This window comes from Equus asinus, chromosome 7, assembly GCF_041296235.1.
Source record: "Equus asinus isolate D_3611 breed Donkey chromosome 7, EquAss-T2T_v2, whole genome shotgun sequence".
NCBI lineage: Eukaryota > Metazoa > Chordata > Mammalia > Perissodactyla > Equidae > Equus > Equus asinus.
In genome coordinates, this window is record NC_091796.1 from 68864366 (window position 1) to 68890501 (window position 26136).

The 26136-nt window shown below is 41.0% G+C and overlaps 2 protein-coding genes across 9 annotated transcripts; one reads left to right on the plus strand and one right to left on the minus strand.

Annotated features, from left to right (window-relative positions):
• Positions 1-798: 798 nt before the first annotated feature.
• On the plus strand, positions 799-19987 carry TOMM20L (translocase of outer mitochondrial membrane 20 like). 7 transcript variants are annotated; one of them, XM_070513695.1, is made up of 5 exons: positions 846-1120; positions 1447-1487; positions 6375-6456; positions 9969-10111; positions 17260-19987. In XM_070513695.1, the coding sequence occupies exons 1-5, from the start codon at positions 985-987 to the stop codon at positions 17269-17271; spliced, it is 414 nt and encodes a 137-aa protein (XP_070369796.1). In that variant the 5' UTR covers positions 846-984; the 3' UTR covers positions 17272-19987. The 7 variants fall into 7 exon arrangements, with proteins under 7 accessions (XP_070369799.1, XP_070369796.1, XP_070369800.1 ...); XM_070513699.1 differs by lacking the exon at positions 17260-19987 and adding an exon at positions 11072-11125; XM_070513693.1 differs by lacking the exons at positions 9969-10111; positions 17260-19987 and adding exons at positions 6584-6722; positions 6850-7051.
• On the minus strand, positions 11191-26133 carry TIMM9 (translocase of inner mitochondrial membrane 9). 2 transcript variants are annotated; one of them, XM_014864300.3, is made up of 5 exons: positions 25905-26133; positions 23089-23177; positions 13194-13258; positions 12725-12820; positions 11191-11713 (listed from the first exon to the last, which is right to left on the minus strand). In XM_014864300.3, exons 3-5 carry the CDS (start codon positions 13230-13232, stop codon positions 11579-11581), a joined length of 270 nt encoding a protein of 89 aa, XP_014719786.1. In that variant the 5' UTR covers positions 13233-13258; positions 23089-23177; positions 25905-26133; the 3' UTR covers positions 11191-11578. The 2 variants fall into 2 exon arrangements, with proteins under 2 accessions (XP_014719786.1, XP_014719785.1); XM_014864299.3 differs by lacking the exon at positions 25905-26133 and adding an exon at positions 25514-25840.
• Positions 26134-26136: the final 3 nt, after the last annotated feature.

Here is a 26136-nt window from a genome sequence, read left to right on the forward strand (position 1 = left end):
TAAAATGGACTACTATTTACCAATAAAAATGAACTATTGCTACAAACAACATGGATGAATCTCAGAATAATTATGCTGAGTGAAAGAAGCCAGACAACAAAGGAGTACATATTGTATGCTTCCATTTATATAATAACCTAGAAAATGCAAACTATCTATAGTGACAGAAGGCAGAGAATGGTGGGGGAGGCAGGGGAGGGAGAGGGAAAAAGGGATTAACAAGGGGCCTGAGGAAACTTTTGTAGATAATGGATACAATTAGTATCCTGATTTTGGTGATGGTTTTATGGTCATATACATATGTCAAAATGCATCAAATTGTACACTTTAAATATGTGCAATTTATTGAATATCAATTATATCTCAATAAAGACATGCAACAGAAAGAGAAAAGAAAATTTCTTTTTAGAGTTGATTTTGCTCTGGGACTATCAGGTCCAGCCCAGCAAATTACCCCTTTTTCTAGGCTAAATATTATTGCTTAAAAATTACTCCTTCCTCCCGCTATTGACCTAAGGAGGTTGGGGACTTTGGAGATCAGGGTCCTTGCAGGTGACAAAGCAGACCAGCTTGGGGAGAATGGGCTAGTGTTCAGGCGCTCAGTGGGCAGTGCTGGGAACAAGGTTACCAAAGTTAGGAGTCAACTTAAATTTGCAGGTGAGGGAACAGAGGCCTCAGGAGGACCGGCTCCCGGCTGACCAGATTCCCAACATACTGTGATTTGCCTGAATAGGCGTGGCAGGCATAGGGACAGGACCACGTTTGGGTAAGGCGTTCAGAATCTGGAGCGCGACAGACCTGGGTTCAAAGAGAGCTCCGTCCCCCAGTGGCTGCGAGACCTGCCACACAAGTCCCCTCGGACCCTCAGTCTCCTCCTCTGTGGGGCAGCGCGGTGCGCGGCGTCGACGCCCCTGCCGGCCGGCCCAGCCCGCGCTCGCTGCCCGCCGGCGCCCAACGCTCGGCTCTTGGCACGCCCGCGGCCGGATGCCCTGCGTCCGCACCCTCCTCGGCCTCCTGGCGGCCTTGGCGGTCGGGGGCGCCGTCGCCTTCCTCGGCTACTGCCTGTACTTCGACCGGAAGCGGCGCGGCGACCCCGCGTTCAAGCGCCGCCTGCGGGACCGTGAGTGCGGCGGTGGCGGCGGCGTGGGGGCCGGGGCGGCGGGGCGGGGCTGGGGGTGCCGTGGCGGGGGTTGCGGGGGTGCGGAGCTGGGATGCTGGGGGTGCGGAGCTGGGGGTGCGGGGCGCGGGGGGTGCGGAGCTGGGATGCGGGGGGTTCCGGGGGTACGGGGGTGCGGAGCTGGGATGCGGGGGTTGCAGGGGCGGGGGGTTCGGGGATGCGGGCGTACGGGGCTGGGAGGCGGGGGGTGCCGGGGCGGGGGTGCGGGGCGGGGATGCGGGGTTGCGGGCGGGCGGGCTGGCAGCGGCGCGTGCCGGTTGTGTCCGCAGGGAGAAGAGCGGCGCCGCGGGCCGGGGCAGGCGGCGCGCAGGTGAGCGCGGCCGCGGCGAGGGGCGTGGGGGTGGGCGAGCAGCTTCCCGCCGCCGGCCCGCCCCGGAAGCCCGGGAAGGAGGGAAGAAGCCCTGGGGCGGTGAGGAGGCAGCTCTCCCACGCAGCACTCGGAGCCGGCGCTGCTCCCAGTTGGAAGAAGGAAGAGGAGCCTCTGTCCCCCCCGGAGCCGAGACGCCAGGCGGGCCGCGGCCCCCTCCGTCCACCCCCGCTTCTGTGCCACGGAGCCGCTCGTTCTAGTTCAGGAGCACAACGTGTCCTCTGTCTCCAACCGGAATTTGATTAGGCGTTTTTAAAGATAATCATCTTGGTGATCGGCCCACCTTAACTAACTCACAGCAGCTCTAAAAGTGCTACGGAGAGTTCTTAGGTTCTTTGTGAATTTTCGGGAGAATTGAGTCAGCCTTCCTCCATTCAATCTGTCATTCCACGCCTATTGGAGAGCCTCCCATGTGTGAGGCCCTGTTCTGGGTGTGGAGAGGTTCGCAGTGGGCAAAGAACAGCCCCCTGTGACAAGAGCTGAGGGCAAACGACCCCTTTCAGGCCAGGATTATGGAGGGTTACCCGTTGCTGCTTTAAACTTAGTGGCTTAAAACAATATCTAGTCTGCTCCTAAACCTGCACTCTTAGCAGGGCTGGATGGGGACAGCAGCTTCCTGCTGCACTCGGCGTCAGCCCGGTTGCCTCCAGGGCTAGGCGCTGGGTTAGCTGAAGGCTCCCCTCCCTCACAGTATGGTGGCTAGGTCCCAATGGGCAAGGAACTATATAGACATATATATATATATGTGTGCGTATTTATATATATATATATATATATATATGAGAGAGAAACAGAACATGCAGGCGAGCATGAAGCCAGGTGGTACCACTTCTGCAGCATAGACTCCCGCTCCTTTTCAAGGGGAGGGGAAATAGCCTCCACCTCTTGTTAGGGGAGACAGGGATCTGGAGGTGCATGTGGGACTGAGAATGTTGCTGTGACTGTTGTAGGGGAGGAAGCGTATTCCTCTACCCTCTAGGTCCTTCTGCGGGTCTAAGAATTAAATTGACATGAGACAGAATAACAAGAGAAAATCAAACACATTTAATAACATGTATACATGGGAGAAAGCCGGGAAAACAGAAACTTGCCCAAATGGCCAAAGCTACCACCTTAAATACCATCTTCAGCTAAAGACAAAGGAGAATGTTGGGGATAGTGGTTTGGGACTTCAGAGGGAGGAAGGCAGTTCTCATGGAGATGGAAAAATAAATGTTTGGTAAATAAATGTTTGGTAAACAAATGTTTGCATACCTTGCAAAGACAGTGTGACATGGAGAGGACTGTGATCAAATGTGCCTTGCTAGCTTCCTCCCTGTCTACCATGCCTAGTTCATGTTACATTGTAGTTTTCTATGGTGATAGCTCCTTTCTGAAACAGCCGTTGTACCTTAAACTCTTTTAGCCAGTTAAGGAGAAGGTCAAAGTTTCTTCCTGAGTCTTTTGTTCTTAAAAATAAGCCCAAAGGGACACATTTTGAGGTGGCTGATTCTAGTCCCCCACACTTTTTGGAATATGCCATCTTTCACAGAAGGCTCTGGAGGAGAGGTGGCCTTGAACTGAGCCTGGCAGCATGTGTTAAATCTGGGTCCTGGTTTCAGAGGAGACAACATTCAGGATGGAGGGAAGTGCACATGCATAAAGGTGCAGAGTGGGGATCTGCCAGGCCTTGGTAGTAAGTCAGTTTGACAACAGAGTCCCAGTGGGGAGTGGTGGGGGGTGAGGATAGAGGGCTAAGTAGGGGCCAGGGTAAGAAATTCAGGTTCAGTGGGTGAATTACAAAGATTTCTGAGCAGGAATTTTTTTTAAAAAAGAAGGAAAGAAAGAAACTTTTTAGGTTAGATTGATCAGGTGGGAATGTGCTAGATGGATTAGAGGAAAGGACAGGCTGTTGCAGCAGTACAGGTGACAGGTGATACAAGTGCTGAACTGTGGTGGTGTCCATAGCAACTGGTGATGAGAGATGTGAGATGAACTGTCGTGGAAGCATAGATAGTTCATGCTGACTGATTAAAGGGTCATGGAGGGGCAGGAGTCAAAGAGATTGCTGGGGTTTCGAGTCATTTTGAGAATAAAGGTTCAGTTGGCCTAGTTAAGGAAGCAGGACAGGGAGTGTCCAAGGAGCTGGACGGGAGAGTGGAGGTGCTTTCCCTGACCTCTGACAGAGCCTCTCTGACAGACCTAAGGGGCCGAGCCTGGTTCAGCTGCATGTCTCTTCCCTTCATTGCACTTACCAGTGGTTGCGGTTACACTGTGTGATTATTTGGTTAATGCTCTCTGTTTATTAGAACAAGCTCCACCAGGGCAGACCTTGTCTGTTTTCTTTCCCTCCATTGTCTCTCCAGTGCCTAGAACAGCGTCTAGTACATAGTAGGTGCCCAACAAATGTTTGTTGATTATTGTTGTTTCTTGTGGGTAGAGGGACACAGCTCGTTAGAGGCACGGGCCATGAAATCGCGGTATTCAGAGAGTGTTGTGGCCAGAGAGATCGGGGAGTGGGACTTTGGTATCTTATTGTGGAGGGCTTTGAATGCCAATCTGGAAAGTTTCTGGATATGTTTCTGTTGTGGTGGGAAAACAGTGATAGTGACTTCATTTCAGGGAATGGATGCAATTATTTTTATTTATTTATTTATTTATTGGAGGAGGGAAGTCGAAGACAGGAAAATCAGTGCGAGGCCAGATGGGAAATAATGAAGATCTGAATTATTTCAAATGAGGAAGAGGCAGAAGCAGGATTTTTCAAATGTTCTTTATATAATCTTCATGCAAACTCTATTCTAGTTTTATAGATGGGTAAACTAAGGCACAAAGGGATGTCACTTCCCACTACTTCAAAGGATCTCTCTTCCTCCTCATCCCAGGTCTTGTTTCTTTCCCAAAGTATGGTCCGTGGACCATCTGCATTAGAGTTACCTGGGGCATTTGTTAAAATATAGATTATTTGACGCAAGCACCAGCAGTTCTGATTTAGGAGGTCAGGGGTACCCAGGGATTATGGGGGCAATGATTCTCAGACTTTAGAATTTGTAAGAATCACATGAGGAGCTTGTTAAACATGCAGATTCCTGGGCCCTGCTCCTAGAGGTTGATTCAGTAGGGCTGGGTGGAGCCCAGGAAACTGCAGTTTTCTCAGCTCCTTCAGCTGGTTGTGAAACACTGCCCTCAGCTTCTGCCTGCTCCCTCAGCTCCGTTGAACTGCCTTCCCTTCTCCATAAGTGATCTCAGATGTGCTGCTCTAGACCCAGCATCCCAAATTTCCTCTACTTGCCACACTGTCGCCTGGATGCTCTATTGGCACCTCAGCGGTGCGTTTGGAAGTAAATTCATCATCTCACCCCTTGCCTCTCCTGCTCCTCCTCTGTCTTTATGATGTGTTGGCATCACCAGCCTCCCTGTGTGACCCGACTCGTGTCGCTTAAGTATCAACCTCATCCTCTGCAATCAATCCCTGTTTCCTATTTTTCTATGCTCTATCTCATATCCTATTCTCTTTCTATTTCCATTGCTTCCTCACTGCTTCAGGCTTTTATTACCTTTTATCCATACTATTGTAATAATTTCCCAACTTGTCTCCCTGCCTCTCTTATGCTGTTGGAGTAAATTCCTTCTAAACCGCAGCTCTGCATATGTTACTCTTGCAGTAGAGCCCTACTCTGCAGATGAAATGCCAACCCCATAACTTGGCACCGCAGCCTTCCATGGTGCTTTCTATAGTGACAGCCTTATTTTCGTAGGCATTGGCAATCACGTATGTGAAGCTCTTAGTCCATAGCTGGCCTTCTAAAATTGGTGATTATTGTTGCTGCATTCACCCTATCGTAATCCAGCTAAATAAGATCACTTGATGTTTCCCCTGCAATCTTGCATTGCTTGTCCCCTTTCTTCATCAGACTGTCAGTGAGCTTCTCCACATCCCAAATGTTGTCTTTTCTGAGCTTTCCCTGATTCCCCAACCAGGTGTCATGGCTCTGTACTTGAGCCCCAGAGGACATTGGACTTTGTTGTTATGTGTTATTGATCTTACGCCTGCTTGTCCTTTCCCTTGGTTAGACTCTGGGCTCCTTCCCCTTCCAGCTCTTCCTAAAGTGCCTGCTCTTTCTAGGGCAATAAATATCTGTTCAGTGAAATCTGTGGTTGTTACTGATTATTAGCATCTTTACTGACAAAAGCTTAAAATATGACCCCTTCCCCAGGCTCATCCCATTTTAAAAAGAGAATTCTTGGGGAAAACAAACACAAATCCCTCCAGGTTAAAAGACTGAACCTGAAGTGACTGGCAGTGGAGTTGATGGTTTGGGTTAGGGATTGTCCACTTTAAAGACCTGCCCTGAGCATGGTACCAATGATGACACCATCCTGTGACCATGGTCACCTTCATGAACCAGGCTGCAGCAAACCACAGCATCCTTCTGAACACCACCAACTGCCCTGCCAACCCCACACCATGCCGTTCGCCAAATTGACAGGCACTGTTAATACCCTAGGCAAGAAAACAGTTTTGCAACATACAAAGCTCCCCTTGATATAGTTAACTACAGTAGGATTTCTGCTATGTGTACTCATTAAGCTGGGTGAAATGTGGATGAGCATTATTACAAGCATCTTAACCTAACTTGAATACGCCAGGTATTTTTTTTATCACCTGAAATTGTAACTGTATTTTAAGTAATTGTTTTAAATATTGTAAAGAACAGCTGCATTTGTCATACTTTGGATTTAGAGACTAGGCGCAAGATGTGCTTTTTAAATAAAAATTCAATAATCTTAATCAGTAAGCATATACCTTACATTCATTATTTATTGTTAAATATTTTGGAAATCTTTTAGTTGTGGGATCCAGAAAAGAATGAAAAATTGCAAGAACGTTTTCTGCAAGAGGTACAAATGGGAGAACTTTGGTTATCCAGAGGTAAGAATGGAAACATTCTTTTCTAAGCGGTTATGATAATTTATGTTCAAGAAATATTGATTGATTGGTATTTGTACGTCTAATAACTAACTAGCTAGACGTGTTAACCAACTTGCCTCCATTAAAGAGATACTGTCCCGCATTTCCCTGCGTCACACTGTCCAGCTCCACAGAGTCATAGTTAGTGTTCCAGTGTATGTGGCAGTTGGGGACGTGGGCAGATGGAGAAGCAAGGACAAGCACAAGAACACCTCATTTGTTGTCAGGTAAAATTCTAAGTAAGTGAATCTTCCAAATGACTAAATCTTGTATGAGTCAGAACTTTAAAAAATTTTGACTGCTTTATAGAAATTTTCCTTCCTTCTTATTTTTTTTAATTTTTTTTTTTTTGAGGAAGATTAGCCCTGAGCTAACATCTGCTGCCAATCCTCCTCTTTTTGCTGAGGAAGACTGGCCCTGAGCGAACATCCATGCCCATCTTCCTCTACTTTATATGTGGGACGCCTACCACAGCATGGCTTGCCAAGCGGTGCCATGTCCGCACCCAGGATCCAAAGTGGAGAATCCCGGGCCGCCAAGAAGCAGAATGTGCGAACTTAACCGCTGAGCCACCGGGCTGGCCTGCCTTTTTCTTCTTAATATTTTTCTTATAAAGTCCTTATGAACGACCATTCTTGTACTGTATCTAATGTAGTGACACATATAGGGGCTACCTTGCACTTAATGTCCAGGAATTGTATTTTAAATTATAATTTATCCTCACCTAATTCCAGATAGATTTCAGAAAACTTCATAATATTGTCAGGTTTTATAAATATTATAGATAATAGTCATGTCTTTGCTCTGGTGTTAAACCCTGGAAAGAAAAGAATTTGTTTTGAGGCTCCTTGCTGGTTAAATGAGCATTACACCCATTTTTGTATCTTTTTTTCAAGAATTGCAAATTCTCTTGCATATCACAGTTCCTGTAGCTGTTTTTGCTTCTTCTTATTGTTTTTTGAAATGATCTTGTTTTTCACCCTGTGTTTAAGAGGGTAGCATCCTCCAGGATTTAAAAAAACAAACAGAAAGTCAAGATTCTGGACAACTCATAGCAATAGCCAAAGTTTTTGCTTTAATTCAGTGGCTTACAACCATGATAAAGGTTTTGAGAAATGAAAAAATATTGTAGCCATTCAAAGTCATTGCACATTAATCGTTATAATTTGAAATTTTAGTGTTTTATTCAGTATAATCTTTTAGGTAGTTTCATAAATGGACTAAAAATATCTGCTAAATATTAATGACAAAATATACTTAGAACTGACTTAAATGATATAAACAGGAATGATTTTACACAAGGTAATGAAGCAGAAACTTTAAGGACCTTCCTTGGCACAGGCCTCTTTGGAGGGGAGGGGTCCTACCAATTTTGTATTCATAATTTTATATTCTTTTTCTTAAAAGGGGCCTCCAAATTATATAAATGAGGAGCCTCACAAAATCTGGATTAATCTCTAGATATGAATACTCCCTGGATATAGGGACAATTAAAATAGTAGACAGAACCTTTCAGCTTTAACATTTATTGAATTGAGATAGTGTAAATATGGAGAGGAAAATTATGAATTATAAAAGAAAAAATAGCAGATAATTATTACATTTTGTTTTTATTCTCTTTAAGAGGTATCATGTAATGGTTTAGTTAGACTTAGGAGGTGTATGTTACAAATATTGAGGTGAAAACAAAAATTGCAAACTTGGGTTTTTAAATTTTACCTCTCAAAGGTGATAACGTTATTTCTGTGAAGCCATAAACTGATTAATTAGTTCTTTAAGGTTATATTTTTCTGTTCTATTTTACTTCTAATGCAGTTCTCATCTTGGTTGCTTATTCTTTAAATCCCCACCAAACCCCAAACCAATTAAATCAGAATCCCTGGGGTGGGACCCAGGAGTTAGTATTTTTTAAACCTCCCTAGGTTATTACAATATAACACACTGGTTGAGAACCAGTGTTCTAATACAGTAACTTTTCACCCAGTTTTCCGTATCTTCTCAATTTTCTCCCCTCCCCTCTGCCACCGTGCGTTTGCATTACTGTGCTGTCAGCTGGTATGGTTCTCCAGTCCTCTCAGTCGTGGTTATGTCAGTAACCAGAGCCAATCATTCTCACTGAAATTTCTGATCAGCTGATTTCATTGAATTTATTGGTTAGTTGACTTAATTGACCAAATCGATTATTGTGTTTGTGTCACATTACCTCCATTAACTCAGGAGCAGGCACTATTGTATATTTTTCTTTCTTTAAAAGGTTCAATACAACCAAAATATTTTGACTTAATGTGTCATTTCCATAAAGCTATAATTAACTTAAACCTGTTGGTGAAAGACTAGTATACTGTTTGGTCTAAGAAAGCTTCTTTAAATGTCTACAGAAAGTTACTAAAAACCCAGCAAGGAAAATTGCCTATATTCAAAGTGTAAATTTAGGTGTCTAGACACAAAATCTTGGCTTAAAAACTATGCAGTGTTAACAAGGCTTGCTGTGTGCACGCATGCAAGTAAGGTGGTATCCTTCTCGTGGTGGTTCAGTTTAATCCAGATCTTTGGGAAGCATTGTTTTCTGTCCATCGTGCACTTTTCTCTTCATGTGACCAGGTGTTTCAACCAATACGTGGAAAATTAGTTTCAGGTACTAAGAATCTAATATTATATTTAACTGTAGGGAAATATATTTTATTTCCTACCTAGTTATATTAAATATGTCAAAATTTCAACTTCTATTATTATAACACCTGAAAGAGATGGCATACTGTAGTCTCAAGGTTCAGGAAATTAGGTTCTGTTACTAATTTTGGCATTAATTAGCTTTGAAACTTTAAAATCACTTCACTCATCTTTGCCTCAGTTTCCTGAAATGAGGTAGTGAGACTGACTCCATGTTTTAACTTAAACAGAATTTGATGATTAATTTCCAATCTTCACAAATTTTTATTCTTAATTTATAGCCAATCATCCTAAAACTCATTTTAAAACTACTTAGATATCAAAGGTCATAAATCATTTTTTCCCCTGGGTATGTAGTTCACATTAGACTAAATCTTGTTTCAACTCTGATAACAGAATCTATTTTTGTCTCATTTAGCCAGAACATCAGATGTTTCCTCTATATTTCATTAATCACACATGTAAAGATACTCTTCCTCATATAACAGCAGACCACAACTTTTACAAAAAACCCAAATATCCTGCTCTTGCATAGCCAAACTGCAGACATGAACATTTCAATGTAAGAGTGCACTTTTAAATAGTAATTTGGGTCATAAAATTATTCTATTGCAGCTTGATTACAGTGACTCTAATTGCAGCTCAACATTTCCCCCTTTTATACTCTTCCCTCTTTTTGAGGGTTGTTTAGTCTTTAGTTTGATATGCTTTTTTAGTTGTAATGCTTGGTGCTTTCTTGCTAATTTGTAGAATGCATATTTTAAAGAACTTTAAAAGTTTGCTCTAAACTGAATCTGTTTCAGGAGAGCATAGAATGGGGGTTGAACACCTCAGCAATGCCCTCTTAGTGTGTGGGCAACCACAGGAACTTCTGAAGGTTTTCAAACACACACTCCCGCCCAAGGTATTTGAGATGCTGCTGCACAAAATTCCTCTTATTTGCCAGGTGAGCACATATTTAATTATCTTTGTGAAATGAATACAGTAAATAACCGTGTTGGGCTTGATTATATAGAAATAGTAAAGTATGTGTGTGAATGGCCCCAAGTTTTAAAATTTTGAGTACAACCTCTGAATTTTTGGTTGCTTTGCTTACCTTAAGATGAAACAAGCTAATTCTTTCATGTTCTTTTGACTATGATGAATTGTATATTTTGTTGAGTATTATACATTTCAGCATTTCAGCTTTAAAGATAGCATTGTTAATATTTTGTCTGTCTTTCAAAGACATCACAATTATTAACTGCAATGTCAACAGAGGCCTGTAAGTAGTACTGTTAGTTAAATGACCTAATGGCTTAAAAATTAGATGTAATATAGAAAACTGTAAATTCTCAAAGCAGAACAATCCTCTACTTTCCAATAATATAACAAAACAGAGAAATTACTTTGGCAAATTTAAACATACAGGCAATTAGTGTTCTCTTAGGTACAAGTTTAGATGGGTATCAAATGAAATCCATTCATAAGCCAGTTTATTAACAAGTATCAGTCCACTGACATTTACCGAACCGCGTGGTATACTTACACATCAACTAGGATTTCCTGCAGATGCCTGGATTTAAGACTCATTTAGCCATAAGACACTACTTGAACTTGGTGCACTTTTTATTACTCTGATCACATTTCACGGCTGAGAAGACACTGTATATTGTTGGTCTGACTCGGAATCATTCATGTTGGACTCTCAGCTTTTGAACAAAACATAGAACAACACAGTCTCCACGAGAGTGTTTACCAGTCAACTCTTACACATTGCCAAGCTAGTCTCAGATGGATGTTTCCTGAAGATCTATGAAAATGTAGCTAAGATAAGATTGTGTAACGCCCACCCTGACACACAAAGGGAGGCAAGAGGACTGTGCATTGAAACAACGAGCAAGTAACTCTTTTATGTATTTACCAGCAATTTGAGGCAAACATGAATGAACAGGAATACTTGGAGGATGATCCTGACTGAAAAACATTTCACCATCTCCACAGGCCAGTCAGAATACTATGGTACTATATAGTATAAACAACTGCTCAGTGGTAATTCCATTTATTTTACTTTTAGTAATAAAATCTTTTCTATCTCATACATGATTGAACACATATTTTGCTTTAAGATTAACAGTCACAATTTAAGAACCAATGGTTTATTTTTTCTAATCAAGTGACCCAGCTGCCGAACCTTAAGGCGTCAATACATGTTGCATCTTACTATTTTCACTGAACAATAAGACCCCCTCTTTCGATTATTCCTGGTAGATGGCAATTTTCTTTCTCCAGTGGTCTCCATTTGCCAAATAGTCAGGACAGATGGTTTTACACTGTGGCTACTGCTTTCAGGGAATTCTATCAGATGAATTTTCATTTCCGGGGCAATAGCTACTGGCAATCTTTCATCAAAAGTCCATCCACCAGGACTTCTCTATCGTGGTTGGCCAAGGAGTCCTGCTTTGGCTGCCAGGGCTTCATTTTGCTGAATATGATATTCCTGAAATCTCATGGATATTCTTTGTGTCATTTTTAAATATTTCTGTAAGCAATGTTCTGAACAGGTGGTCTGGAAATAAAAAGAGAAGATCTAAGAGGCAACACAAAAATATTAATTTTCAAAGATGCATGTATTCTCAAAGAACAACCAGTGGGTGCTTTTCTTTTCTTTGAATATATCTGAGAATTAAATGGTATTAACGAGTAGCAAGTGACCATAGCTTTCAACTGTTAACACTTTAATCCATTTACAAAATCTAACATATACAGAACACCTACCAGTTTGTGGGCACCAGTTTGTAAGTCCCTGCCTTCTGGACTAGATTTTCTGCAGGTACGTTTCAGTATTAGCTGAAAAGCCGACATCCCTGTCCCTTATTCTCATTGTTAAAATGTAGGCCCAGTAGCAACTTTGTTCCTTTTTAATGAAAAACTCCATTCTCAACATTCTTAATTTTCAAACTTTTACTTTTTAACAAGAAGAATATTACATTTAGCATCTCTCAGACTGTCATTCTTTTAACAGATACTTATTAACTGCTGGTTATATGTTAAGTTCTTGGCATGAATGTTTATCAACATCTTCCACTAGAGGAAGTTTATGTCCCTTTTAGCCAACAGAGAAACGTTGCGATGAGGATATTAAAAGTTAGGACTTCTAACAGGATTGGGTTTTCGCAGTTCACCTATGCAATAGGAGCCCCCGAATTCAAGCTCTGCTTTTTCTGAAGCTAACCTGAGTTCTCAGGGTCAGACAGAAAAGCCATGTCAAGTTTCTACAGCCAGGCCATCTTGACTGAAAGCTTATTGGTAAGAATCTTTGCTATGGAACGGTATTTCAGCAAGCCCCAGGCACCTTCTCTAAAAAAGTCTGCCGTGGTGCAATGTGACTGTCATATTAAATTTGGCATCATTAAACTCAGTGTCATGGGTCCTTGGCTGCTTCAATTCCCCTGAGCAATGGAACATAAAATGTAGCCCCAATTCCTGTAACAACAAAGCACAAGTGAAATGCTTAGGGGATCCCATTTAGCCGGTTTATGACACGCTGAGAGGAGTTTCGGTGGGCAACACTGCATACCTCTTCAGGCTTTACTTCTCTCGTTGTGAAGTCTTTAACACAGTCCAAAAAGCAGGTTTCCGTAAGTTTATTGTATGTTCCAAGAAATTCCTTAAACTAGAAACAAATCAGAAGGTTCTTTAATATTTGGTTTTTAAAACAAAGATGTTTTGACACTTTAATTACTGATGTTTTGTATTTAGGCAAAATATCCTGTAATACTTACCAAAGGTTCTTTTGCTAACTTAAATGAGTATAATGTGATTCGTATAATATGATCTAAAAAATACAGTCAGCTTTTCTAGTTGAATATTCTTTCCTGGATTATCTGTCAAATTATCTGAAAAATAAGTATGCTTCATAGCATTTAATACCCATTTTTGGAAATGAACTATAAAGTTATTTTTTGAGATCACTGACTGACACAGTTGCATCCAGTAGTGTCTTAAATTTTTTGCAAAATCTTTTCCCCCTAATTATAACACCTTACCTGTTTTATCTGATCAGATTCTGGTATTTGTGCAGCCATATTCTTTTGGTATGTTTATTAGTCACCTGATTTAAAAATAAAAAAAAAGTTTGTCAATCTGTACACAAAATTTTTAGGCTAGCTGAAGAGTTAGGTAATGAAAAGAATAGTTTATGAAACAGAACAGAAAGAAGTCTACCTAAAATTATTGTTCATATTTTATAAATTTCTGAGTATGTAATTATATGTACCCTCCCAACCCCTGCCATTTCCCAGGTCATTAATGACAACAAAGAACTTGACAGTTTAGAACTAGATTTTTTCATGCTTAGCTTTGAGACCCAAAGGCCCTATCTAAATTTCAGGGTTTTTTTTCTTTTTTGAAGGATGATTAGCCCTGAGCTAACTACTGCCAATCCTCCTCTTTTTGCTGAGGAAGACTGGCCCTGAGCTAACACCTGTGCCCCTCTTTCTCTACTTTATACGTGGGATGCCTGCCACAGCATGGCTTGACAACCCATGCCATGTCCGCACCCAGGATCTGAACCAGCAAACCCTGGGCCGGGAACGTGTGAACTTAACTGTTGAGCCACCAGGCTGGCCCCTAAATCTCAGTTTTAAGACAGTTAGCTCTGCTACCTTGCAAACCCACTTGTTAAAATAAAGCCCATTCCTAGTAGGGTTTTAAGGGAAAGCAAGGAATTTTTGGTGTCTTCCCGTAAGTCCTTAAGTGAACTATTCCACTAGTTGCCAATGTAACCTTGACCTGTGCTACTCATGATCCTTTTACTACCTCTACATAAATGCAAAGGTTCTATTAATTACAAACACTATCCATTTGTAAATCAACAACTCTAATGAAAGATATTCAGAGTTATAAATGACTCTAAAAGGAAGTTACAGGAGTTGTACATTCTACAATTCAAAAAGGGAAATCACACAGACGACTCAGAAACTTATGAACATAGGACACTTGTGATCTAACTTGGGGGCAAGAGAGAAATGAGGATAAGGAAGTCAAAAAGCCTTTCTGAATTACTGGGATGTTCACATAGCCTAAATGGAGGACCCAGGTGCAGTTAATACAGATATAAGACTATCACATTAGGGGCTGGCCCTGTGGCCGAGTGGTTAAGTTTCAGCGCTCCGCTGCAGGCGGCCCAGTGTTTTGTTGGTTCGAATCCTGGGCGTGGACATGGCACTGCTCAGCAAACCACGCTGAGGCAGCGTCCCACATGCCACAACTACAAGGACCCACAACGAAGAATATACAGCTATGTACCGGGGGAGTTTGGGGGAAAAAAAAATAAAATCTTTAAAAAAAAAAAAAAAAAAGAGTATCACATTATTTACTTATTCTGTCCTGGCTCTCCACTCTAAAATGGGTGAACATTTCATATAAAAGATTTGTATAAAATAAAGCTGTTTAAAATAGAAATTAAACAACATGTAAAAGGAAGAATGCCAGCCCTGGTGGTGTAGTGGTTAAGATTTGGCAGGCACTCTTACTGCCACATCCCTGGTTCGTTTCCCAGTCAGGGAACCCCACCACCTGGGTGTCAGTTGTCCTATCATGGTAGGTGATTGTTACCGTGAGGCTGAAAGCTATGCCACCAGTATTTCAAATACCAGGAGGGTCACCCATGGTGGACAGGTTTCAGCAGAGCTTACAGACTCAGACTAGGAAGAAAGACCTCACCACGCACTTCTGAAAAAATTGGCCACAAGAACCCTATGAATAGCAGGAGATCACTGTCTGACATAGTGCTGGAAGGGAAGAGGATGGTGCAAAAAGACCGGGCAGGGTTTGGCTCTGCTGTGCACATGGTCACCAGGAGTCAAAAGCGACTTGACGGCACTAACACCACCAAAAGGAAGAATAAGCAAATACTAATAATAACACTGTAGACTACAACAGAATTTCTATGCGTTATATTTAGCTTTGAGTTTCCTGATAACCAATGCAAAAAAGATAAACTGGATGTGTATTATCATTCTTATTCGCTCATCAATTATTAAAGTGGCTCTGAAAAGCATAAAATTTTCATGAAGCTTATATGGAGATAAAACTAACTAGAAAATTCACACGTAAGGCAAAGTGTATGCTACCATCCTGAAAATCATTAATTCTCATTTTTATTAACAAATACAATCCATGGTAATTCCATTCCAGCTTCCCAACCATAAATAGTCATGTGTTGCCTAATGATGGTGACACGTTCTAAGAAGTGCATTGTTAGGTGATTTCGTCCTTGTTCAAGCACTGTAGAGTCTACTTACACAAACCTAGATGGTATAGCCCACTACACACCTAGGCTATGCGGTAATAATCCTATGGGACCGTTGTCATATATGCGGTCCGTCATTGACTAAAACCTATGTATACACATGACTGTATATACCTCCCCTCTTTTGCATTCTTCTTCCTTGCTTTTTTCTTGTCCTGTAAGTTTGTATTACTCATATTTTTAAAAAGTCATTTTTTCCATATGCAGGGGAAAGCATCAGTTCTTTTCTATTTGCTATGCTAGTTTCATTTCAGATGTTATACCCATAGTTTTCTTTGAAGTAATGATTAATAAAAAGTACAACTGTCTATACTTCAGAGAATCTTTTGGTTAGTAGTAACAGGATATAAACTCTCTTTTCTACTAAATCTCTTCCATATCTGCTACAAACGATGCAGTGGGGGTTTCAGGTTAGCCCAAAATTTAGTCAACTAGTGTTCCATAAACACCTAAAAGGTTAAGAAGAATGCTCTTTATTCTTATTTTATTTCACATCTTTTTCTTTTTTTTTTTTAAGATTGGCCCTGAGCTAACATCGGTGGCCAACCTTCCTCCTTTTTTTTCTTCTTCTCCCCAAAGCCCCCTAGTACATAGCTGTATACTCTAGTTGTAGGTCCTTCTGGTTGTGCTGTGTGGGACGCCGCCTCAGCATGGCCTGATGAGTGGTGTGTAGGTCCACATTTAGGATACAAACCAGTGAAACCCTAGGCCACCGAAGAGGAGCGTGCAAACTTAACAACCTGGCCATGGGGCCGGCCCCCATGCTCTCCAATTTATAAAGAAAACCCAAAGATCACCACCAAGGCAGACTAATGGCCTAAGCAGCAAAATTAAAGGATTCAGGGCTTTCACATGATTTTGACACTAGGTTCCAATCAGAATAAATTATAGCTGTTTTAAACACTCCTGGAGCAGATGTGTGATAAAGGAGGGAGTTTGAGTTTTTATAATTCTTTTTTAACTGTTGCCAATCTCTTTTTTTTCTTCTTCTTCTCTCCAAAGGCCCCCAGTACATAGCTGTATACTCTAGTTGTAGGTCCTTCTGGTTGTGCTGTGTGGGACGCCGCCTCAGTGTGGCCTGAAGAGCAGTGCCAGGTCCATGCCCAGGATCTGAACTGGTGAAACCCTGGGCCCTGATGTGGCCTTACTTGGCCACAGGGCCAGCCCCTATTTCACAGCTTTATAAACTATATATATATTTTACCACATAAGCTACCTGAAAAATACCAAGAATTAACTGAAGGCCACAACTTTTCAGGTACTGCTGTCAGTGTCATCATCTGTGCTCCAGGTAAGGTACTATCCATTCTAATTCCTCTGAGCTCATTTAGTCATGGAACCCTCCAACTACTGAACCACAGAGAAATCCAAACCTAATTATTGCATCATCTTCTAATATCAACTTCAAACTTATTTATAGTTTGGGATCTTAGCAGTTACTATTCTAATCAATTGGTAGATATTCATTCAATAAACATTTACTGAACGTACCAAGGACTGTGCCAGTTATGAAACCAGCCATGCTTCTGAGGTAAGATGCATCTTTACGGCTGCTGTAAAATACCACTCACCAGTCAAAGAAACAGGATTCTGTCACTATACCATACACTGAGGTTTAGGACTTGTGCTTCTGGGAAGATGGGGTAGACGTGCTTTTCCCTATTCCTCTCACTAAGTACAACTAAAACCCTGGACATTACATATAAAACAAACAGAGGACTCTACAAGGTGGAGAGAGGAAGTATAGTGGCTAAACAACACTGGTGAATTCTCTCTTTTTTCTGTCTCATATATCACAGATTCGGAGCTGAAGAAGCTGGCAATCTGCAGATGCCAATGGGGACAGTAAAAAAAAAAGGTCCTCCTGAAAAGCCTGCCCTCCCCAACCAAAGGGCCAGGAAAGGGGACGCCTATCAGACAGAAAACTTTAAAACAGTAATTGCTGTGCTCCCAGCAAACACAGGAAAACCTGTGGCCCTCATCCCCACCCACGTCAGGATAAGCCAGGCTGGGAGCTTCAACCTCCACCCTTGCTAGGCCGTCACAACGCACTCAACTCCCAGGCCAGTGTGGTGTGGGAGAAGGGCATTCAGGGAGCAGGGGCTTTCACCCTTGCTGGGCATTAATGAGCAACCGCACAACCACCAAGTGTCAGTGGAAACCACAGGGGGAGCCTGGATTCCCATTTCAGTGGGCGGTAATGAGGTAACCTCCCCAACCCCGACTCTGCTTTGCGGTGGTATCAAACGAGGCCTAGTTGAGATTCAGGACTCTCATTACTGCACCATGGAAATTAGCCACATACCCTCTGCTAAGGTGTCAGCAGAGGCCATGTAGAGAGCAGTAATGAAGGATTCCAGTCCCTCTCAGTCAGGCAGATACCAGTGGAGGCCATGTGGGGGGCCCTAACTCCTGCTCTCACCCAGCAGTGATGAGGAGCACTCCATAACACACACCCCTCGAATGACAGTGAGGAGCTGGACTTCTACTCCTGCCTGGCAGTAATGAGGTGGCACCCGCCCCCCACTTCCTCTAATGGAACGGTGTCAAAAGAAACCAGCTAGCAGAGAAGGTTTAAACAGCATCTAGAGTCTCATAACATAATATGCAAAATGTCCAGGTTAGAATAAAAAAACATCACTCATCATACCAATAACTAAGAAGATCTCAAACTGAATGAAAAAAGACAATAGATGTCCAACACTGAGATGACAGATGTTAGAATTATTTGACAAAGATTTTTAAACAGCTATTATAAAAAATGCTCAACACCATAAACCAACAAGATACAATCACATTTACAGAACATTTCACCCAACACCACAAAGTACACATTTTTATCAAGTACTCATGGAACACATCCCAAGATAAACCATATCCTGAGCCATAAAACTAGCCTCAACAAATTTAAAAGAACTGAAATCATAGAGATGTTCTCTGACCACAATGCAATCAAACTAGAAACCAGTATCAGAAAGATAACAGGAATATCTCCATACATTTGGAAAGTAAACAATACACTTCTAAATAATCCATGGGTCAAAGAGGAAGTCTCAAGGAAATTTTTTAAAAAGATGATTGAACTGAATGAAACTGAAAATACAACATATCAAAATGTGTGTGACACAGCTAAATCAGCACCAAGAGGAAAAGTTACAGCACTAAAAACACACGTTAGAGAAGAGGAGACACCTCAAATCAACAATGGAAACTTCCACCTCAAGCACCTAGAAAAAGAAGAGCAAAATAAACCCAAAGCAGGTAAAAGTAAGGGAATAAAAAAGAGCAGAAATCAACGAAAATGAAAACAGAAAAGCAACACACAAAAATCAATGAAACAAAGAGCTGGTTCTTTGAAAAGATTTTAACAGACAAACCTCCAGCAAGACTAAAAGAAAAAAATAAGGCACAAATTATCATTGTCAGGAATGAAACGGTGTATCACCACAAACCTTGCAGACATCAAAAGGATAACAGAACTACAAACAACTCTATACAAAAAATCTAATAATTTATTCATGAATTCAGTATTGTCTTGCTATCAAAACCAAAGACAGTACATAAGAGAAAGCTATAGAAAAATGTCTTCATAAAAGACATAAAAATCCTTAACAAACAGAAAATATAATTCAGCATTATATAAAAAGAATTATATACCTTGAATAAGTGAGGTTTATTTCAGAGATGCAAGGCAGGTTCAATATTTGAAAATTAATAAACATAATTTACCACATTAATAAACTGAAGAATAAAAATCACATGATCATATCAATTGGTGCAGAAAAAGCATCTGAAAAATTCAACACCCATTCATGATAAAACTCTCTGAAAAATTAGGACAAGAGGGGAACTTTTTCAACTTGATAATGAGCATCTATTAAAAAAGCCTACACCCTACACTATAGCTAATGGTCAGACTAAATATTTTCCCCTAAGATTGTGAGCAAGGCAAGCTGTCTGTTCCTGTTACTCTTAGTCAACAGACTGCTGGAAGTTCTACCCAGAGTAGTAGGGCAAGAAAAGGAAATAAAACATACGTATTGTAAAGGAAGAAATAAAACTGTCCCTCTTTGCAGATGACATGATTGCAAATATAGAAAATCCCAAAGAACCTACAAAGAAACTCCTGGAACTAGTAAGTGAGTTTAGCAAGGTTGTAGGACGCAAGATAATCTATACGCAAACATCAACCATATTTCTGTATACTTGCAATGAACACATGGCAGTGAAATTAAAAATACAACACCATTTATAATCACTCAAAAAAAAAAGATTTAGGGGTAAATCTAAAGAAGCATGTACAGGACCTATATGCTGAAAACTACAAAAAGCTGATGAAAGAAATCAAAGACCTAGGGATCGGCCCATGGCACAGTGGTTATGTTCAGCGTGTTCCACTTTTGCAGCCCAGGCGCAGACCTACACCACTTATCAGCCATGCTCTTTTGGTGACCCACATATAAAAAGGTAGAGGAAGAGCGGCACAGATGTTAGCTCAGGGCTAATCTTCCTCAGCAAAAAAAGTTTAAAAAAAAAAAAAAAGAAACCAAACACCTAAATAAATGGAGAGAAATATCATGTTCATGGATTGAAGACTCCACATAGTAAGGATGTTAATTTTCCCAACATTGACATAAAAGCTTAATGCAATTTCTACCAAGGTCCCAATAAGATTTCCTGTAAATGGGGACAAAATTATTTTAAAATTTGTATGGAAAGCAAAGGGACTAAAATAGCTAAAACAAATTTGAAACAAAAATAAAATGGTAGGAGTCAGTCCACCTGATTTCAAGCCTTATTTTATAACTACAGTAAGCAATATTGTGTGGTCATGGTGGAGGAGTAGACACATAGATCAATGGTACAGAATAGAGAACCAGAAACAGTCGCACAAATATGCCCAATTGATTTTTGGAAAAGGTGCAAAAGCAGTTAAATGGAGACTAGCCTTTTCAACAAATGTTGCTAAGAACATTTGTACATTCATAGGCAAAAAATTTAACCTTGAACTAAGTCCCTGACTTTATACAAAAATTAACTCAAAATGGATCAGGGACTTAAATGTAAAACATAAAACTATTAAAACTTAGAAACATAGAAAATCTTTGGGCTTTAGGGCAAAGAGTTCTTAGGCTTGACATCAAAAGCAAACTACATATCTAACAAAGAACTAGCAACTAGAAAATATAAAGAAATCTCCAAACTCAACAGTAAAAACACAAACAATCCAATTAGAAAATGGGCAAAGACATGAGAAGAAATGTCACCAAAGACAATATACAGATGGCAAATAGACACATGAAAAGATAGTCAACGTCATTAGCCATTAGGGAAACAGAAATTAAAACCACGATGATGCACAGCATTACACACTTATCAGAATGGCTAAATTAAAAAAATATAGTGACAACACCAAATGCTGGTGAGGACGTGGAAAAATGATCACTCAGATATTCCTGGTGGTAATGTAAAACTGTATAGCCACTCTGGTAAACAGCTTTGCATTGTCTTGAAAAATTAAACATACAACTACCATATGACCCAGCAATTGCATTCCTGGGCGTTTATCACAGAGAAATGAAAATCTGTGTTCACACAAAATCCTGTCATGAGTGTTTACAGAAACTTTACTCATAACACTCAGAAACTGGAAACGATCCAGACGTTCTTCAACGGGTGAAAGGAACTGGTGTACCATACTATGGAATATACTCAGCAATAAAAAGGAATGAGGTATTGATCCACACACCAACCTGGATGAATCTCTAGAGAACTATGCTGAATTTTGAAAAGAGCCAATCCCAAAGGTTACAAACTGTTTGATTCCATTTATATAACATTATGGAAATAACAAAATTCTACAATAGAGAACATATTAGTGGTTGCCAGGGGTTAGGGAGGGGTGGGGGTGGAAGGGAAGTAGGCGTTGCTATAAGAAAGCAACGTGAGGCTTTCGTAATAGAGATGTTCTGTGTCTTGACTGTGTCAATATCAGTATCCTGGGTGTGATATTGTGCTATAGTTCCGTAAGGTGTTACAAGGTGTTACCACTGTGGAAAACTGGGTAAAGGGCACAAGGGGTCTACTTTTTCTTACAACTGCATGTGAATCTACAATAACCTCAAAATCAAAAGGTTAATAATAAAGTGGGGTTGTCCAGCTTTCTAATCCCTGCCAAAGCAGCAGCTCAGTGTCGGAAATGTTAGCAATCACTCAGAACTACAGTTCTTTTGGCTTCCCACCCAGAAAACATCCTGACAAGATCCAAGAACCGGTCAGATAACTTTTGTGGAAATAGGTGTTAAATGAAACCATCGTTTTGTGGGAATTTAAAAAATACACAAGGGCAGTAAAACACGCCTTTGACAACTTGGTTTACCGACAGGCCTCTAGCTGAAAGCACAACAGGTCATCCATAAGACCCTGAGCCTTCTGAACTGTTGACCTGTAAGAGCACTGGCTGTTCTTCAGGAGGCCATGCAGCCAACAGGACTTTCTACAGCTCACACAAAAAAGAGAACACATCCCATTTCCTTGTGTATAAAACCTTAGAAATTTACATGTTCTCTAATTGTAAAGCCAACATTTGCTTCTTTTTTCTATTCCTATCCTTGTATTTCTTCAGGTTAAAATTCACATATAATGACTTTTCAACCAGAGGTCAGAGAGGCAGAAGGTATGAAATCTTTAAATATGTAAGTTTCAGAGATTGTAACACTGTGCCCACTGTACCCCAACTCCCCCTTAATCAACAACTCGCAGTGGCAGATGATGGTTGCTGTTGGGAAGTCTCTGACAAAACATAGGTGAGGAGTGCCCCAAATGTTGTTGGTTTGAATTTCATTTATTTTCTTGGTATCGTCTTTTAATACACAGTCCTTAACAGTATATATCGCCTCCTTTAAATGAAATATAGCTTATCACATTATAAGAGTAAAATAATCTATTTTTTGAGAATTTGGAAAATAAAAGAGAAATAGTTCTACTACTCAAAGACCACTATGTTAACATTATGATTTCCTTTTCTCTAGAATCATTCAGTTACATATTTTATGTTTTCAAATACCTTCTCAGACCTACAACCGAATTCAAGAGCTAACAGTCAGCAATTTTCTTAAGTCTGCCTAAATCTCTAAAGCTTTCCTCTGTACTCACTAACATCAAGAGTATAGGATACCCAACTGTAGGCAGCTGTCCTAGAAAATACTGGAGATGGTTGAGTGAAGGAATAATTTTCAAATTTACTTGCTACTTTGGGGTCTTCTAAGTCTTTCTATTTTGCAGTTATTTAATCATAAGTTATGCTGACCGACAAAGTCCAACAGCCACGCAAACCATCTTGATAGTGAGAACAGGTAGAAGCAAGGTGGCTGCCCTTTTATTTGGCCCTTGTTTCCACATATTACAGCAAAAGTTTGTTATTACAGAGGCAAATATCCAATCAGGGGTTACCTTCTGGTTATATCCCTGAACCCTGGAGAGAGAGGGAAGGGATAAGAGAATTCTAGAATCTCTGGCCTAGGTCTTGGGAATGATTGCAGCAATGCTAAGTTATTTTTGTGTCAAACAAAGTATCATAAAACCAGGGAACTTGAGAGTAGAGATCTTATCAGTCAACAAACTCAAACCTTTTCTGATGCATGAGTTTCCTTTCTGTTCTCGAAAAGTAGTTGTCCAACCTCTGCTTGAATGTCTCCAGTGAGGCCTGATTTCTTACCTGAAAAATGAGGGGATTACAATATGACTGCTCAGGCTCTTTCAAGCTCCAAGTTTATTTGATGAAATCTAAACTTCTGTTGGCTAAATCATTTTTTAAAAAGCCTCTTCCTTTTCAATAAATGAAATTAGTTTTCTCAATCTATTCTGAAGTTTTAATTCTTTAGCATATATATTATTATATGTATTCAAAATACTTAATATCCTTATCTTTCCAGGTAGTATGTTCAGGTGAACACACAAGGACAAATAATTCCCAGAAATTTCCCAGAAATAGTAAGGAAAATAACTAACCAGGATGTGATGGGGGAGATGCTCTCCATTTATTTTTAGAATTCTAGGTCTGGAGCCAAATTTCTAATTCTGTTCAAACTTAGTTTACAGCAAGTGATTCTTCTAAGGTCCTTGGCCACTATCACTATAATTGATCCTGGTCTCTGCATGAATGGTACTGGTAATTGGTAATCTTGTGATTCAGGCAAGGATTATGAATGGAAGATAAATGTACTGGGTGACAGGTTGTTGGGGAACAGGATATATCCATGGTCTCAAAGCATCTCTACAGGTTACTTATCACAAAAGGAAATCTGTCCCTTTAGATTGGAAAGATCTGGCAGTCACCACCTTAAGCAATAAAGACACAGGATCACCTATGTGGTAGTCTTGCCTAAAATGTTTGACCTGACTCTGATCATGAAGGAATAATTAGGAAAATCCACAATTTGGGACAATTTGTAAGATGATAGACTGGCCTTTTGAAAAAGTTTAAGTCATAGAGAAAAGGGGTAGTGGTCTGTTCTAGATTAAGAGACCTAAGAGTCATAACTAAACACAATTTTGGGGATACTTGGAGAAATCTGAATATGTTATCTTCTTAGGTGTGATAATCTTATTGTGGCTATGTAATAGATTGTTCTTAAGGAGATATATGTTGAAGAAATTAGGGTTAAAGGTCATGATGTCTGCAACTTGTAGATGGTTCACCAAAGTCTATCAATCTATATGTATATATACAGATATAAGAGTGGGAAAGGGAAAGCAAATAAGTAAAAATGTTAACAACAAAAAATAAATGAAAAAGGAAACACTTTCATCTTGTGAGCCATGTTTCTTTCTGTTCCAGGGCTATCAGCGTCTTTGATTTGATAGGTCAGATGTCTAAACTGATCTGACTTGTTTGACATGAAATAGGACTCGACCACATGTCCTTTTACTTTAGATTATTTGCAGCAGGTTTAGGAAGTTATGTCTGATTAACTGGCAACCCTAATGCATTATTAACCAGAGAAAAAAAACACTTTTGAAAGATTACTGCTTACTGCTTTCAGGTTTAAAGGATGGCTTCAAGGCCTAAAGGACGAGCCTATGAGCCCTGGACAAAATGGGGGCAAGACTTTGCCCAGCTTTAACCCCAGCTCTGATACTAAAGTGGTTTTAAGATCTAGATCAAATCATTTATTCAAGTCACTTTAATGAGTTTCTATGCCTAGGCTCACACTTTAGAAACCAGAGGAGAAACGTCACTTTTTCCCTCACATCTAAGTTTCACCTAGAAAATAAGGGAGTTAAATAATCTCCTGTCTCTTACAGCTCTGACATTGTCATTCTATCTTTTAATTCACCTATAGTATAAAACAAATTGTGAACAAACAGGTACTACCTAAGAGTCCAATAATTAAGAGGGAAATGTGCCTGAAATAAGAAATTATGATTAATTACAGAAACTCATTAAGATGCAAAGCACAATTAAAAGGTTCTTCAAAACTGAGCCCTTAAAGTCCGTTTTACTTCTAGGATTTCTTCTTTGAAAGCAGTCAGCTAAGATGTAAAAATAAATAAAATTTGTCATTTAGCTTTTACACGAGATTACATTTTTTGCTTTGATTAGTCTTTTTTAAAAGCCTCTAGCAACGCGTCAACGGAAAGGTGTAAGCAGTGCGTCCTCCGAAACTAGGGGATCACAAAAGGGGGGATGGCCCTGGTGCTCTGGCTGGAGAGGATTTTTCAGTTAAAGAAGGGTCTCCTGGCTGTCAGCTCACCGCCACAGCGTGGATGCCTTACAGTCCAACTCTCTCGGCGTCCCCAAACAAGACCTCCACTCCCCAAACACGGGTTGGGGGTGACCGAGAGCCTCAAATTCCGACCCTCGCCCCAGTGACACCGTCGCGGGGCAGGTTCCAAACTCGCTTTGGGGACGCACTGCCCAACTCCGTAGCCCCCCACAGCCCCAAGCACACGCGACAGACTCCTCCAGACACTCCGCCTCCTATCTAGGCGTAGCCTGCCGCCCCCCGCCCGGGAACCCTGGAGTCTGAGGGCAGAGGAAAGAGACCATACTTAAAGACGGGCTCTAGCATCCAACACCAGGACGCGGCTGGGGGCTGCGCTGCCAATCGGTCGGGGTCACGGCGGGCGCGGCAGCCGCTGGATGGAAGAGAGCACGTGGGACCGGCGATGTCAAATAGCCCTTAGATTCTTCGACGCCGATTCGTTATAACGCGGGGAACTCCAGAAGAAAAAGCCAACATCTCAGCGAATTCTAAAATCCCCTGATAATTAATTTTTGTTACTTCCTGCTTAGACAACGCTCTCTATTCCTTACTTCCTCTCCAATATCAACCCGAACCTGTGGAAACTGTTTGTGTAACTAGTTTACTTAATCCTGCGTCCCTAACGCTCTCCTGGAGCTACCCTGTAAACAGTCCCCAATAAACAAGAGTGGTATTACCAGTTAGGTCGGGAGCTCTGCGGGTTTTCGATGAGGCTCTCAGGTTTTCTCGATGTTTAAGTCTTGTGGGGCAATGTACTGCCTTAAAAAAAAACAAAAATAAAAACCCAAATTCACACGTATTTTACGCCTTTTACGTTGGGAGTTTGTTTCCACCCGGAGACGAATGGACGAGCACCGCCGAGCATTCAGCTCTTCGGTTGGAGGTTGATTTTCCTGGCGCGCATGCGTG

What these genes read in the sequence shown, in the direction of transcription:
- TIMM9 (XM_014864300.3), bottom strand. Translation starts at nt 13,232, where the DNA reads ATGGCTGCACAAATACCAGAATCTGATCAGATAAAACAG. An exon ending in AATCTGATCAGATAAAACAG is followed by an intron (nt 12,821 to 13,193) that starts GTAAGGTGTTAT and finishes ATTTGTTTCTAG; the next exon opens with TTTAAGGAATTTCTTGGAAC. An exon ending in GAGAAGTAAAGCCTGAAGAG is followed by an intron (nt 11,714 to 12,724) that starts GTATGCAGTGTT and finishes TTTTATTTCCAG; the next exon opens with ACCACCTGTTCAGAACATTG.
- TOMM20L (XM_070513698.1), top strand. Translation starts at nt 985, where the DNA reads ATGCCCTGCGTCCGCACCCTCCTCGGCCTCCTGGCGGCCTTGGCGGTC. An exon ending in CAAGCGCCGCCTGCGGGACC is followed by an intron (nt 1,121 to 1,446) that starts GTGAGTGCGGCG and finishes TTGTGTCCGCAG; the next exon opens with GGAGAAGAGCGGCGCCGCGG.